The 15,436-nt window shown below is 38.1% G+C and overlaps 1 protein-coding gene across 4 annotated transcripts in view; it reads right to left on the bottom strand.

Moving 5' to 3' along the window:
* Positions 1-15,436, bottom strand: part of LOC138694779 (membrane progestin receptor gamma-like) — a 60,345-nt gene that overhangs the window by 14,332 nt on the left and 30,577 nt on the right. For 2 of the 4 annotated variants that reach the window (XM_069818840.1, XM_069818838.1), the window contains exons 2-3: positions 14,787-15,054; positions 7,266-7,461 (exon numbers count right to left, since the gene is read on the bottom strand). In XM_069818840.1, coding sequence (XP_069674941.1) covers positions 7,266-7,453 — 188 coding nt within the window. In that variant the 5' untranslated portion in view covers positions 7,454-7,461; positions 14,787-15,054. The remainder of the gene's footprint in view (positions 1-7,265; positions 7,462-14,786; positions 15,055-15,436) is intronic. The other 2 variants (XM_069818841.1, XM_069818839.1) reach the window with 1 other exon arrangement.

The following is a 15,436-nucleotide window of genomic DNA, read 5'->3' on the forward strand; positions in this document are numbered from 1 at the left end:
CCCATCAGTCCCTATCCTGAGCAAGATTAATCCAGTCTCTACAATCATACCCCACCTCCCTCAAATCTATTTTAATATTATCCTTCCATTTACGTCTCGGCCTCCCCAAAGGTCTTTTCCCTCTGGCCTCCCAACTAACATTCTATATGCATTTCTGGATTCGCTCATACGTGCTACATGCCCTGCCCATCTCAAACATCTAGGTTTAATGTTCCTAATTATGTCAAGTGAAGAATACAATGCGTGCAGTTCTGTGTTGTGTAACTTTCTCCACGGTGTTATAATACTATGGAAAATAGTGCTGCAAAACGTCGTCTTTTACGTAGACATAATATTGCACTTTGTTATAAAACAGTTTTGACTTCTTAAAGACATACATTACATAATGAATTAATAAAAAGGGTGAGAAACGTGTATAATATTTTATAAGGACTTGTGCTTGGGCTTTAACTGAAGAGTAGGAACATCAAAATGCAGTTTGTGGAGATGAGATTTTTGAGAAGTGCAAAAAAACTTTATAGAATAGAATGAAGATATACGAAATAATTAGAGCTATTCAACATAAAATAAATGACAACAATAATTGAATTCGACATTTGGAAGAAAAATACTTAAAATGCAGTACTCGTAAAATAGAATAACGGACGAAAAATCTAGTGGAAGATCACTGTTCAGACACTATGCTTTTTTATAGATTATTATTTATTATTACTATTACAAATAGCTTTTAAGGAACCCAGAGGTTCATTGCTGCCCTCACATAAGCCCGCCATCGATCCCTATCCTGAGTAAGATTAATCCAGTCTCTATCATCATATCACACCTCCCTCAAATCCATTTTTATATTATCCTTTCATCTACATCTCGACCTCCTCAAACTCTTTTCCCCTCCGGCCTCCCAACTAACATTCTATATACATTTCTGGATTCGCCCATATGTACTACATGCCCTGCCCATCTCAAACATCTGGATTTAATATTCCTAATTATGTCAGGTGAAGAATACAATACGTGCAGTTCTATGTTGTGTATCTTTCTCCATTCTCCTGTAACTTCATCTCTCTTAGCCCCAAATATTTTCCTGAGCACCTTATTCTCGAACACCCTTAGCCTCTGTTCCTCTCTCAAAGTGAGAGTCCAAGTTTCATAACCATACAGAACAACCGGTAATATAACTGTTTTATAAATTCTAACTTTAGCTTTTTTGAGAGCAGACTGGATGGCAAAAGCTTCTCAATCGAGTTATAACGCATATTCTGCGTTTAATTTTCTCCCAAGTGCCATTTATATTTGTTAACTGTTGCTCCAAGATATTTGAATTTTTCCATCTTTTCAAAAGATAAATTCCCAATTTTTTTATTTCCATTTCGTATTATGTTGTGATCACGAGACATAATCATATACTTTGTATATCGGGATTTACTTCCAAACATATCTCTTTAATATTATTATTTAACAATGCTATATCAAATACGTGATTATCTAGCATCAATGGGATCAGTGATGATGAAATGGTTTCACCATGGAATTACAGTACCGTCATTTCCCATAACTATGGTCCTGGAACATAACTATGGTACATGATACAACCATTCAAATTTTGTACTCCATAACGTAGTACAGGGGCGGCCCGTCCTTAGGGGCCACCGGGGCCGTGCCCTACCAATATTTCATTCCCCAGCAATTTTCTTTTTGCATTTAAAATGCGTAAATTTTGTTCAGGACAGTGCACTGTATTCATAATTATTTCAGTAAATTTTATAACATGGCGCAATGTGTGTCAGTAAAACGTCAAAGATTGTATGATGCTAAATACTGTGAGCTTGGGCCCGCGTCAAAGGTCCCCACAACTTGAATCACTTTAGCGCTCAACTTCCATGGTGCGAGGTGTGCAATGTTCGCTATCGACGGTCACAAAAAACAGACATATACAGAGTGCGTCAAAAACACCTGACGGTTTTTGCAATGCAATACAAATCAGATCCGCTGAATGTCGCTGCTGTAGTGGGTGTCTTGTGTTGTGTACGTTTTGAAGTTCAGTTGAGATGGAACGTTGGTCTACTGAACACCGTATTGCTGCGGTAAAATTGTTTATTAAAACAGAGTCCGTTACTGCTACACAGTATGAGTTTCAACTGCAGTTTGTAGACGTCATGCACCTATAGGTACTGTTTTCGCTGTAAGAAAAATCCTAATGTAAACACAAGCACGTGGCTGTCAGACCCATGATTGGCTCACAGTCGAAACACTCACACGACGCAGGAAAGTATAGTCCGTATTTGGAAACTATCATCTCATATTATTTGAATATAAAAAATTGAATTCTAGTTGTTAAATACAATGAAACATATAACTTCACTCATATGTAAAACGCTATGTAAAAGAAAATCTACTTTTATATTTTGTTATGTACTATGAACGCGGATGAATACAAACAGTAATACCAAAGCAGTCTGTTCTTGTAACAAGCTGGTGTTACTTGAGCTCGTAGTTGTTCACGTAAGCACGTGTGGCTTCTGCATCCTCGGTGTATGTGGTTATTAAACATAAGAGTGGAAACCCTCTCAAAAGCGGAAAAAACAAATAGTCTTAAATGTATATAATAAGTTATGTGACTTTTAATTATAGTAATTATAAAGTAAATGTTTCCTAAGCAAATGAATGCATAGTAGTGTGGTTAGGCCTACTTGACGAGTAACGGGAATTGTTTAACATGAAACAGAATGTACAACAGTGGGCGGGAACATGTACTGAGAATCTATGGCGCCAAACAGTGGCCAATGAAGCCTCACTTCAGTCACATGCTACCGTATTGTTTATGTTAGGATTTTTCTTACAGCGAAAAGATTATAGTCGCAATACCTTGGTACTGTGGGTAGCAAAATGACGTACAGAGGGGTCAATTAAGGATACCAAGCCATCAGGACATCCTCGTTCGGCTCGTACACCTGCAAATGTGGAACGGGTTCGGGAAGCAGTGCGTCGTAGTCCCGGGCGTCAACTCGGCGACATGCTGTCGCTCTTCGTTTGCATGACAATCTTCTAAGAATGGCCATGGAGATCCTATCTGTACGAGCTGTTGCTCCATCTTGCTGGAACCACCACTTACGATGACCACGGACGAAATTCGGAAGAGGCGTTTCCAGCATGTTCATGTAACGCTCGGAGTTTAGCAACTGTTGTTCCTTCCTCATCCTCGAAGAAATAAGGCCCATTGATGCCATCCGAACAAATTCCGCATCAGACTGTCATCTTTTCACTGTGCAGTGGGCGTTCATGCAGTTCCTGAGGATTGTTGGGAGCCCAGTATCGGTAATTCTGCTTGTTGACATATCCACAGAGGTGGAAGAGTGCTTCAGTGGACATGATTAACGCACCGTACCCACAATACCACGATATTGCGACTAGGTGCATGACGTGTATCAAACTGCAGTCGAAACCCACGCTGCGTAGCAGTAACGGGCTCTGTTTTGATAAACAACTCTACGCAGCAATGCGGTGTTCAGTAGACCAACGTTCCGTATCAACTGAACTCCAAAACATAAAGAACATAAAGGCATCCATTTCAGCAGCGACATTCAGCGGGTATGATTTGTATTGCATTTCAAAAACCGTCTGGTGTTTTTGACGCATCCTGTACTAGCAAGAGTAACTGATTCTTTAGTATTTTGCGGAATTCACGAATTATAACTGAGGGTTCAGAACGAAAATCAGGGATCTACAAATATACTTTACACGTTATACAAAATGAATTATTAGACAGTATGTATGATGTAGGTATACATCGAAGATATGAAACAACATTAATTCTACAGATTTTGGGTAAATTTAAAGATACGATGGAAACGTATGATGTCATTGATGACGTTTGAATTCGATCCAAGAACCTTTACATTTCATTATTTGTCCAACACTTTAGCTACTAAGATAAGAAAACAAGTTCCAAATCAACGGCCAAAATCATCTATCTGTAGAATTATGACTATTTATATGATAATAGTCTATAAACAAAACAATAGATGGCGCTATACGTAATAAGCCTATTAAATATAGGTTGAGAGATTATAAATTCCTACTCATTCATAATGTGCAGACATTACTTCGAGTACGGACGCGAGTGCTAGTAAAACAGTGCAATGTGAGGAAAATATACAACAGACTTTAACGTGTATAGATATTATATCATCACTACAAAGTGTTTAGTTTTGTAGCGAATGTACCGTAACTTACTTCTATTAGAAGAATCAAAGAATTATGTGCATTGTGAAAAACAATTGACAAAACTCACAAACGATCGTCAAAAGTGAATTTCCCTTTCGTACTGTAGTGCAGTAACTGTAAGAAAAAGACTGGTATCACAAAAAATACTTGGTTTGAAGAGTGTAAATTTTCAATTCTGCAAAACGTTCTTATATTGTTAGCTTCATGGAATAACTTTAGAAATAACTAGTTGTGAAACTAACTTAAGCAGTTACCGTATGTGATTACTTCGGTTTTTGTAGAGAAGTTTGTTACGTAATAACGAGAAATAATTAAACTCCTATCGGTGGGCCATCGCGAAAGTGTACCCAGGATACGGCAAGCAGAAATTAAGTCCAAAAGTTTGTATACTACTCGAGGAATAGTCGAAGTACCAGTAAATGATGAATAAAACAGAATGGTGAGTACTAAATACTATATACACTTAAATTAATCGCATTAACTTTATAATAGGCCTATATAAATAATCGTGAATAAAAAAACATGGCGATAACTACCTTGTGACGTCATCAATGACATCATACCTTTCCATCGTATCTTTAAATTTACCAGATTTTGTTGTTGTGCAGGCTGACGAAACAACAGACATACTTAACCTGCAAAAGCCAATTTATTATTATTTTGAGATACATAAAAGGTTGCAAACCTGTGGAAAGGTTTCTTTCTTTCAGAGAGGTAAACAACCGCACGGCTAACGATCTGAGCGAGGTTCTAAAACAAAGTCTACAACCTTTCAATTTAGAAAATAAACTCATAGCTCAAACATATGATGGTGCTGCAGTAATGAGTGGTAGTTTTAGTTGTATTGTGCTGAACTAATTTTTAAGCAGAAACAATGAACTAAAATGAAAAAAAAAAATCTTGGTGCATTATTTAACGTATACCGCAAAATTTGTGAAATTTGTGGCCCCACAAACAAAAATGATCACGAGCCGCCACTGACGTAGTACCGCGTTTATCTATATTTTTGCTGTCACTACAGCTATTTACGAACGGTCTATGTTACTTCTACAATGTTCTTTGAATAGTTGTATCGTGGATCATAGTTGTGTTCCAGGATCATAGTTATGGGAAATGACGGTATCTGATAAAATTTGCCTTACTGGTGGGGATTCAAACTGCGCCCTAGCGCAGCCTTAGATCAGAAGCTCGTTACTCTTAGACCACAGAAGTGGCCATATTATGTTGAAAGAAAAACTAAAACTACTAGGCATAATTTATTGCTAAAACTTACACAGGGTGTTAACTAATATGTGGAAAAGCTCTGGGGAATGTATAGAAGACCTAAAAAGAAGCAAAAAAGTTCATGTAAATGTACAGTCAATTTCGCTTTGTTTTTAATTGTAGACACTTTTTAGTTCATACATGTTTGTTTATTACAACTTCATTTTTACATCTTCGTTTATAAAGTTCATACATAATTATACAGATAGTGCTCAGAATGAGTTCTAATACAGACTTTTAAGAACCGCATCATGGACTGTCTTACTCTCTCCCATATTTCAGGTGTCTGTTGTATCTGCACCTCTGGATTGAGGTCAGGGAAACAAACAGGCCAGGATGTTGGTGTCTCATTATGTATCCATTTATTAGGGAATTGCTGACTTGAAATCATTCTAACAGTACGAGAAAAATGTTGTGTCCCATCATGCATCTCGACACTTCCACTATCCCTTGTTTTCAGTTGCCAGGTGGCAATAATGAGTAGATCCTCTTTTATTTTTTTACTAGTGTACTGATTTAATAGTGACCTACTAATGTAAAAACTAAACCATATGAAATAAACAAAATTGACTATATCTTTACATTAACTTCTTTTTAGGTCCTTTACCTATTCACCAAAGGTTTTCCGTGTATTGGTTAACACTCTTTATACTAGTAATGGAACTTGGGTTGTGTTAAGTTGGGACAGCGTTAAAGCAGCAATAACATGGAATGTATTGTTAACCAACAGCACTTCAGCTTCACTGTGACAGCGGCCGCCATTTTTCATAGAATTTTTTTTTATCGCTGCACTTCCTCTGCTCTCTTAGCGAAGGAACAAGGGTGTGATTCTTTATAAACACAGCAGACGTTTTATGAATCAGATAGTTCAGCTTCTCAAGCTGCTGAAACTCATCAAATATTAATAGCTGAGTTAGCACTATTCTAGCTGAACATGACTTTGGTGTAATATTGTTCAACAGTGAAGAACCTTTGTGACTTATAAATAAGCAATAGGCATAGTGATGATGATATTGATAACAGTGATGATGATGATGGTGATGATGATGATGATGATGATGATAATAATAATAGTGAAAAAGGAAAATATGTCTTAAAAATGGTTTAGAATTACTTTGAATAAGGTATTATCTGCAGAGAGAAAGCAAGAAAGAGAAATAATAAGAGTACAGAAAATATGATAGACTGAAACTAAAAGTAAGAATTGGTCTAGCTGAAGTTGCAGGAGAAGAAAAAAAAAGAAGAGAAAGTGGGAAAATGTGGGGAAGAGAAATTGGAGTAAAACGTTTTATTAAATATCTCATTCATATTATTCTTATTATCAGTAGGTGAATGCTTTTTTTATTGCACCTTAATGTATTACATACTTTTTTGGACAAACATTTTCACTACATTTAGTATTATCAGGTCCATATTGTATTTATAAATTGAACACATTACTGGTAGCCTAAATAAATAAAATTAAAATATTATATATGTCTTAAAAGATATTAAAAGTTAAAGGCTAAAATAAATTGACTTACATACTTTATTAGTTAGACTTTTGCATCTTATTGGTTTGAATTTGTAAATTATGGAAAGTACGATCTGGTAATTGATTGTTTTCTTACATTACTTTTACATACAATGTTAAAAATTACATAAATACGATACAAATGTGTAATGTACATATATTGACATTGATGGTTAATAAGAAGTTTTATTCCAACAATGCTTAGCTGATCAAAAAATGACTGAAAATTAGCCACCATGAAGTTCAATTAAGTGGAAAGTTTACTTACCATGTTGCTACAAAATGTGTCCAGAAATTGATAGTTTCGTTGGTGGGTTGAAAGAGACTGGCCAGACATTGCCTGAGTGTTGCGCGCTCAGGTCTGTAACCTGTGAGCAGTCCAATCTCTCGCACATACGGATGTACTTGATGTGCCTCGTACAGTGGTATGGTCCACTTTCGGAGAGACCAGCCCATTCCCCCACCTAAGAGGAAACATTATTTTTATTGTAGACCTAAATATGACACTCATTGCCCATAAAAAATGTATTGCCTATATTGAATTCAGATTACCACATGTATCAAACAAGAACATCAAGTCATCCATCTGTCCACTCATAGAATTACCACAAGTCTTAAAAGTATTTTACATAGAGGCATAAACATGTATAATAAAATTCCAAGCTCCATAATAAGTAGTAAACAAAAGAAGTTTAAAAGCATAGTCAACAGGTTGCTGCTGCATCATATGCCATATACTGTAGAGGAATTTATGTCTTTAGACCTTGCATGAAAGTGCCTACTAATGTGTAATTGTGAAGACATATAGGTCGTTATTGCTGTTAAGAACATTTCTATTATTATTATTATTATTATTATTATTATTATTATTATTATTATTATTATTATTATTATTATTATTATTATACTATCTTAGATACAGTTCTTCTTAAATCATGTCAGCAGATGTCCTGCAATAACAAAGCTACAAATTCATAAATATGTCTATTGTATAATCAGAAACTGGATTAATACTTAGAAATAAGATTGACGAAGCCATGATTTGTAAAATTCTTTATGGTGAATAAATTGCTATTACTATTACTATACAAAAGCATCCTATTAAAAGGTAAAAACATCCCTTTATATACTTTGAGGGTGCTTGGGGACAGCTCCATGCTTTCTTGACTTCAGTATTGGAAAGGAGTGGTGTGGTCGGCAGCGCACTCTGATACAGCGTTGTTCGCGACAGTGACTCATCTCCGTAAACTAGAAGTTATCTAGAACCAGGTAGTTCGAATCATTAGCCATCTCCTCCAGACGTTTGAGATGGGCAGGGCATGTAGCACGTATGGGCGAATCCAGAAATGCATATAGAGTGTTAGTTGGGAGACCGGAGGGAAAAAGATCTTTAGGGAGGCCGAGACGTAGATGGGAGGATAATATTAAAATGGATTTGAGGGAGGTGGGGTATGATGATAGAGACTGGATTAATCTTGCACAGGATAGGGACCGCTGGCGGGCTTATGTGAGGGCGGCAATGAACCTTCGGGTTCCTTAAAAGCCATTTGTAAGTAAGTAAGTAAGCCATCTCCTCCAGTCGCCTCGAGAGAGAAGTTCCATGATGAGCTAAATTTGTCAACCATCGACGAGTTCATTGCTCAACTCGCTAGGAACCTGTACATGGCAACTCGTGCCAACCCCAACCCGCTCATATCTAGCCTCTGCCGGTATGATTCTAGGGTGGGCAGAGACACCAGACGGGTCCACTAGCCGTAGTCCTGAGACAAGAGGATAGGGAGGCTGGCGCCATCCCCAGGTTTAGGTAGATGAACACCCATCTCCTATAGTCGCGACGCTGTTATTCCCGGCGTGACTCCGCCTCTTTGCTTACGTCTTAGAAACTGAAGGCTCTATAAAGTCTAGGTAGGAAGTATCGTTCGCCATTTTTGTTCTTTCGTTGCCGAGCTACCGGACGAGGGATCTATTTGCCACACCGTTAAACATTATCATTTCGTAGCTCCTATGTTATTAAATCAAATGCACTATAATTCAGCAAATAATTGAGCGCCAAATAACGTCCTCGTGTGCTTTCTGCGAACGCCAACGAAAGAGCAAAAATGGCGGGCGATTATATTACGTATTTATCGAGCCTTCTTTATCTTCATCAGCGAATCACAAGACGCACACGTTTAAATGTAGCCGACCTGTAACGTGATTGGCTGCCGGAAATAAGAGCGACGGGACTATAATAAATCAGCTTGAATAACATAACCACTTCGATGTGTGTATTCTGGGCTATAATAGAATCCCTTCCGAACTAATACCCTGTCGCCAATTATTTATGAACAAGCCCGATTAAGGAAAAAAAAAAAGGAAGGAAATGAAACAAATGAGGATAGCAGAGTACAATATTATTACGATTGACAATGGAAGAAGTAATATCTACATACGATGAAAGAGTAATGGAATGGAGAAAAATTCTCTCCGGCGCCGGGATTTGAACCCGGGTTTTCAGCTCTACGTGCTGACGCTTTATCCACTAAGCCACGCCGGATTCCACCCCGGCGTCGGAAGAATCGTCTCAGTTTTAAGTTCCAACTCTTGGGTTCCCTCTAGTGGCCGCCCTCTGCACTACGTCATAGATATCTATGAACCTAGGACCGAAGTCCACATTTGCGCTGAGGTGCACTCGTAATGAGTGACTAGTTGGCCGGGATCCGACGGAATAAGCGCCGTCTTAAATCACAAAGTGATTTACGCATATCATATATATTATTATAATGTACCGAAGTACATATGATATTTCCATGCAGATATTCTGCGTCATCATACGATGAAAGAGTAATGGAACGGAGAAAAATTCTCTCCGACGCCGGGGTGGAATCCAGTATGGCTTAGTGGATAAAGCGTCAGCATGTAGAGCTGAAAACCAGGGTTCAAATCCCGGCGCCGGAGAGAATTTTTCTCCGTTCCATTACTCTTTCATCGTATGATGACGCAGAATATCTGCATGGAAATATCATATGTACTTCGGTACATTATAATAATATATAATAATAACATCTACATGTTAAATCTTTGTTCTTTAGTATTTAACACGCTTAAAGAGTTAAAAGAGATGTTTCCTCCATGAAAATTGCTCGCAACTGGCTGAAATGTGAAGTGAAGGCGCTGTCTAAATAAACACATAAGAAAACTGAATGTAGATGAATTGGACACAGTGAAGGCTGACGTTTAGAGTTGGGCTATTTCTGTAATTTAAATACATACGTTCTTCTGAACCAGCTGTGACTGTCAGTAGAGGTTTCCGTGGTACGTAATGTACTTAAGGTTTACGAATCATGAAAACTGGGAAAAGTTTTTCGTCACTTTTCTCGAACTTTCATTTTTTATATCTGTCATGGTGCAGACCTCGGAGTTTTTCAATCTCCAACCACATAATTTTGAATTCGGAGTTTTTCTGTCTGAAGTGAAACGCGTGTGAAGCTTTTCAGTAATTAAATTTCCCATTGACGGCTTATCAGCGCTTCTCAAAGTAAGGTCGATGAAGGGACTGTATTTTCAAAACATGCAATCTGTATGCAGCACGTAATGTTCTGGTCTGTGACAATTATTATTAAATAACTTGCCTTGTTTCATTTCTTTATGTTAACTTTACTACAGAACAGGAGTGTTGGGCCTAAGCACAATAAGCCTTAGGCTGCAGTGCAAGTCTTCGGGTTCTTTTTCCACAATATAGCCTACATTACATGGGGTTGGCTGCTGTGTACAGGTTTCTAGCGTTGTTGCTTATTCAACTGTCCGAATACAGGTATGAACCTCATAACAAGGCACCACTTGAGGCAACTAGGCCAGGAAATAATGGGGTAGGGTGGTCAGTTCCTTTCCCCCTCCTTTGTATACACCACCTACTAGCTAAATATTCCACTAGTCAGACTTCAGATGCATACAAACAATTCTTCTTCCTCTGACACATATCGTCAAGTAAGATACATATCAGACAGGACCTCAATAAGAAGATAATATATACGTATTTTATATTGGAAGATTCTTTTACCCCTTGACCATTGTACGTCCGCTTATATCATACCCAGTTCTTTTAAAAATATGACTTGAGAAGTGATATCTCACAAATTCAAAACATATACAGTACTTACTTACTGGGTTTTAAGGAACCCGGAGGTTCATTGCCGCCCTCACATAAGCCCGCCATAGGTCCCTATCCTGAGCAAGACCAATCCAGTCTCTATCATCATATCCCACCTCCCTCAAATCCATTTTAATATTATCTTCCCATCTACGTCTTGTCCTCCCCAAAGGTCTTTTTTCCTCCGGCCTCCCAACTAACACACTATATGCATTTCTGGATTCGCCCATACGTGCTACATGCCCTGCCTATCTCACGTCTGGATTTAATGTTCCTAATTATGTCAGGTGAAGAATACAATGCGTGCAGTTCTGCGTTGTGTAACTTTCTCCATTCTCCTGTAACTTCATCCCTTTTAGCCCCAAATATTTTCCTAAGCACCTTATCCCAAACACCCTTAACCTATGTTCCTCTCTCAAACTGAGAGTCCAAGTTTCACAACCATAAAGAACAACCGGTAATATAACTGTTTTATAAATTCTAACTTTCAGATTTTTTGACAACAGACTGGATGATAAAAGCTTCTCAACCGAATAATAACAGGCATTTCCCATATTTATTCTCTCTTTAATTTCCTCCCGAGTATCATTTATATTTGTTGCTCCCAGGTATTTGAATTGTTCCACCTCTTGAAAGGATAAATTTGCAATGTTTATATTTCCATTTCGTACAATATTCTCGTCACGAGACATAATCATATACTTTGTCTTTTCGGGATTTACTTCCAAACCCATTTCTTTGTTTCCCCCTTCTTTGCATAAATATAATTATGTATACATATAAATGTTTAGGTGTGCCCATTCGATAGCAAGTTACATATTTGGCAATATGGAAAACACGGAGTTTCTAAGTTAATGTCTGCAACTTTGAGCGACTGTCCTTCAGATTCATTTTAATATGGCTATTATTCACGCTAGTCATGCTGAAATTGCAGTTGTTTAAAATCGAAAGACATGTTAGTGGCCATTATAGGACTACGTGGAACAAAAACCTCTTCTCCTTTCCTTTTTGCGAGTTAATATTGTCACTTCTATTACGTTTTGCATGAGTTTTTTTTTACACCAATTCTTGTTTCATTGCATAATTTTGATGGGTCAATATATCACAGTAGTATGTAGGCCTACTATTGGTGATTCAATATTAAGTATTAAATTATGTAGTGGCAGTCCTTGTGGTTTCAAAGAATTAAAAAAATTAAGTTGAATAAAACACATAGCTAGACTGCTCACTATCATATTGAGAAACTCATAATACGGTCCTGGACTGCGCAAAGATATTATTTCATGAATAATCTAGATGTTGGCCTTCATAATGTATCAACACTGGTACAATCAAATACCTTACTAGTAAGATATTTGGTATAATCGTGTTATTTTTTCCACGGCCTCGTGGAAATAGATGTTGAATACAACAGAAAATAATAGAGAACAATTGACTGTAGAAGATTGCATTTTAATATTATACATGAATGTTTGATCGTATTTATTTTTATTATGTTTTAAAATTAATTTAACAGCCATTTGTCCAATTTTAATATAGCACATGTTTTTATTTCCTGATTATGAAGGTCAAATGTGCAACTTTGACAAATATCGGTCAAAGTGTAGATTCCACTTTTAGTTCCATCTTTCTGTATATGCGACGGCATGACGTATGACATATGACCTTGTGTAGTGAGATTGTACCTACTTCGGGATCAGCGAAGAAATTTACAAGAATGGAATTCGAGAGTGTTATTCAATAGCTTTTGCACTGTCTGGAGTTAATCATAGGCTTGGTTTCAGCCTTGTAGTGAAAAGAGTAACGTATTATATAACCACGGTTGTGGTAAGAGTTGAAAAAACTGACTTGGATACTCTAGAAGAAAAATAAACAATACCAGTAATTTCTTTTTCCTTTCGCGGAAACTTGGAACAGTCCCAAGTTACTTATCCAACCATGTCCCTTCATATCTGGGAGCCAGTCCTCGAGGTCACTGTTAAGAACTGCACTGATTCTAGAGGAAAGGAGAGACCATTGTCCTCTCCCAACTTAAAATGTTCGGTTCGTGGCTAGCGACATCAGATTTAGTCGACTAAAAAGCAACTCTGTCACTCAGGTGGTCCGAATTCGAGTCCCGGTAAGACCCGAGATTAAAAAGAAATGCATAGTGATACTTGTAGCGGACAAGGTCGCAGATAGGGGTTTTCTCAGGGTTGTTTCTTTTCCCCACGTTAGGCATTAACATCATTCCGTCCGATTTCCATTCCGTTATCAAGAAAGGTAAACGTGCTAATATTAAATGAATCAGTAGAGCAAATAGATAGCTTCAAATACTTGGGGTATACTATAAGCAGTAACATGAGCTGTTGCCAGGAAATAAAAAGGAGGATAGCAATGACCAAGGAAGCTTTTAATAAAGTAGAAAAAGGTGCATCTTCTGCTGACCACTGGAAAAAGAACTAAGGAAGAGACTAGTGAAGTGCTTTGTGTGGTGTGTGGCATTATATGGGAGCAGAAACATGGATATTACGACGAAGTGAATAAAAGCGACTAGTTTTGAAATGTGAATATGGAGAAAATTGGAGTGTGTGAAATAGACAGACAGAATAGGAAATGAAACTGTACTGAAGAATGATGCTGAAACTGATCAGAAAGAGAAAAAGGAATTGGTTAGGTCACTGGCTGAGAAGAAACTGCCTACTGAAGGATGCACTGGAAGGAATGGTGAAATGAAGAAGAGTTCGGGGCAGAAGAAGATGTCAGATGACAGACGACTTAAGATATATAGGTCGTATGCGGAAACTAAGATTAAGGCAGAAAATAGAAAAGATTGGAGAATGCTGGGTTTGCAGTGAAAGATCTACCCTTGGCAGAACACTATGTATCATTCCATAGCAATCCCCAACCTCCAGTTGGCGAAGCACCAACGGTACTGGACCAAAGACGAGCAGAGTTGGCTACTCAAAACCTGGAATGTAGTGAGATTGCGTCTAACTCGGGATCAGCGTAAAAGTTCTCTCAGATGGACAAGGAAGCCTTACGAAATCCCAGATCGAAACTCTTCTCAAAAGTTGTACAGAAGTAGGAACAGGAAAGCTTACTGAAATGCCGAAAACTGGCTAACAATGAGAACTCCAAAGCACAAACAACAGCTTCTGAAATAATGTAAAACTGTGTTTGAGTAATATTTCTGTACCTTAGAGGTACTGTATCAGCAGTAAATTTTATCAACATTAGGATAGAGATAAAAAAGGAATTTCACGGTGTTGGAGCAGGCTTCCGCGACCTGTGTCATTGGTTTTTGCTTTCCGGGTTCCTGCGACCTGAGCACGTCATATCCACAGCTCTGAGAACGACCGTAGCAAGATGGTCGAAATGTCAGCTCCAGCAACCGAGATAAAGCGGCAGAAATCCGGAAACCAAGAACCACAAATTTCATGGTGTTTTCTTTCATTCCTTGTAAAGTTATAAACCTATTTATTTTATTTTTGATATAACTTAGTGGTACCATAGTATACCTTGAAAGTTATAAGAGACATAAAAGTAAGCAGAGTTACGTGGTACTTATCGTAGTCTATCTCTAACATATTTTCATTAAAAAAAAAAAAAAAAAAAAAAAAAACAAATCCGAAATGCTATAATATCAAAATCGAAAAATTTGGACTTTTCATACTTTACCTCTGAGGTACAGATTTTGTTGGACTGTTGAGCACCGCGTCTGTGGCTCAAGTGCTAGCGCGCTGGTCTTCCATCCAGGTAGCCAGGGTTCGATCCCGGCCAGGTCGTGGTGAAATTTATGGTAGACAAAGCAGTTCGATTCGCGGTCAGGTCGTGATGGAATTAATGGTAGACAAAGCAGAAGTTTCACATAGTTTTCTCGGGGTACTCTCGTTTCCCTCTGTCATTTCACCAACACACTCCACTTCCCCCTCATTTCACCTATCATCTGCAATAGTAAAAATAAACTGTGGTGAAGTCTTGGGGACAGTGCGGGTTTCCGATACTGCGGCTTATCGGGCTACTAGTATGCGGATGGGACCTTGCTCTTTCAGTGGCTGATCAGAATGGCCCACCTGTCAGTCGACGATGATAAGAAAGACTTGAGGCTTCGAGCCCCTGGGACTTATCTGGGTACTCGTATGCGGATGGGACCATGTTCTATCAGAGGCTGTGACAGGATGGCCCATGTGTCAGCGTCGGATTCGCGAATACCACCCATATCACCTTACGGAATTGACAATCATCGCATATATACGTATAGGGTGCACAATAGAATAACTCATGACTAGGGTACGGATCCGTCCCTAATCCAGCCCTCGTAAAGCCAA

This window comes from Periplaneta americana, chromosome 2 (genome assembly GCF_040183065.1).
Source record: "Periplaneta americana isolate PAMFEO1 chromosome 2, P.americana_PAMFEO1_priV1, whole genome shotgun sequence".
Lineage (NCBI taxonomy): Eukaryota > Metazoa > Arthropoda > Insecta > Blattodea > Blattidae > Periplaneta > Periplaneta americana.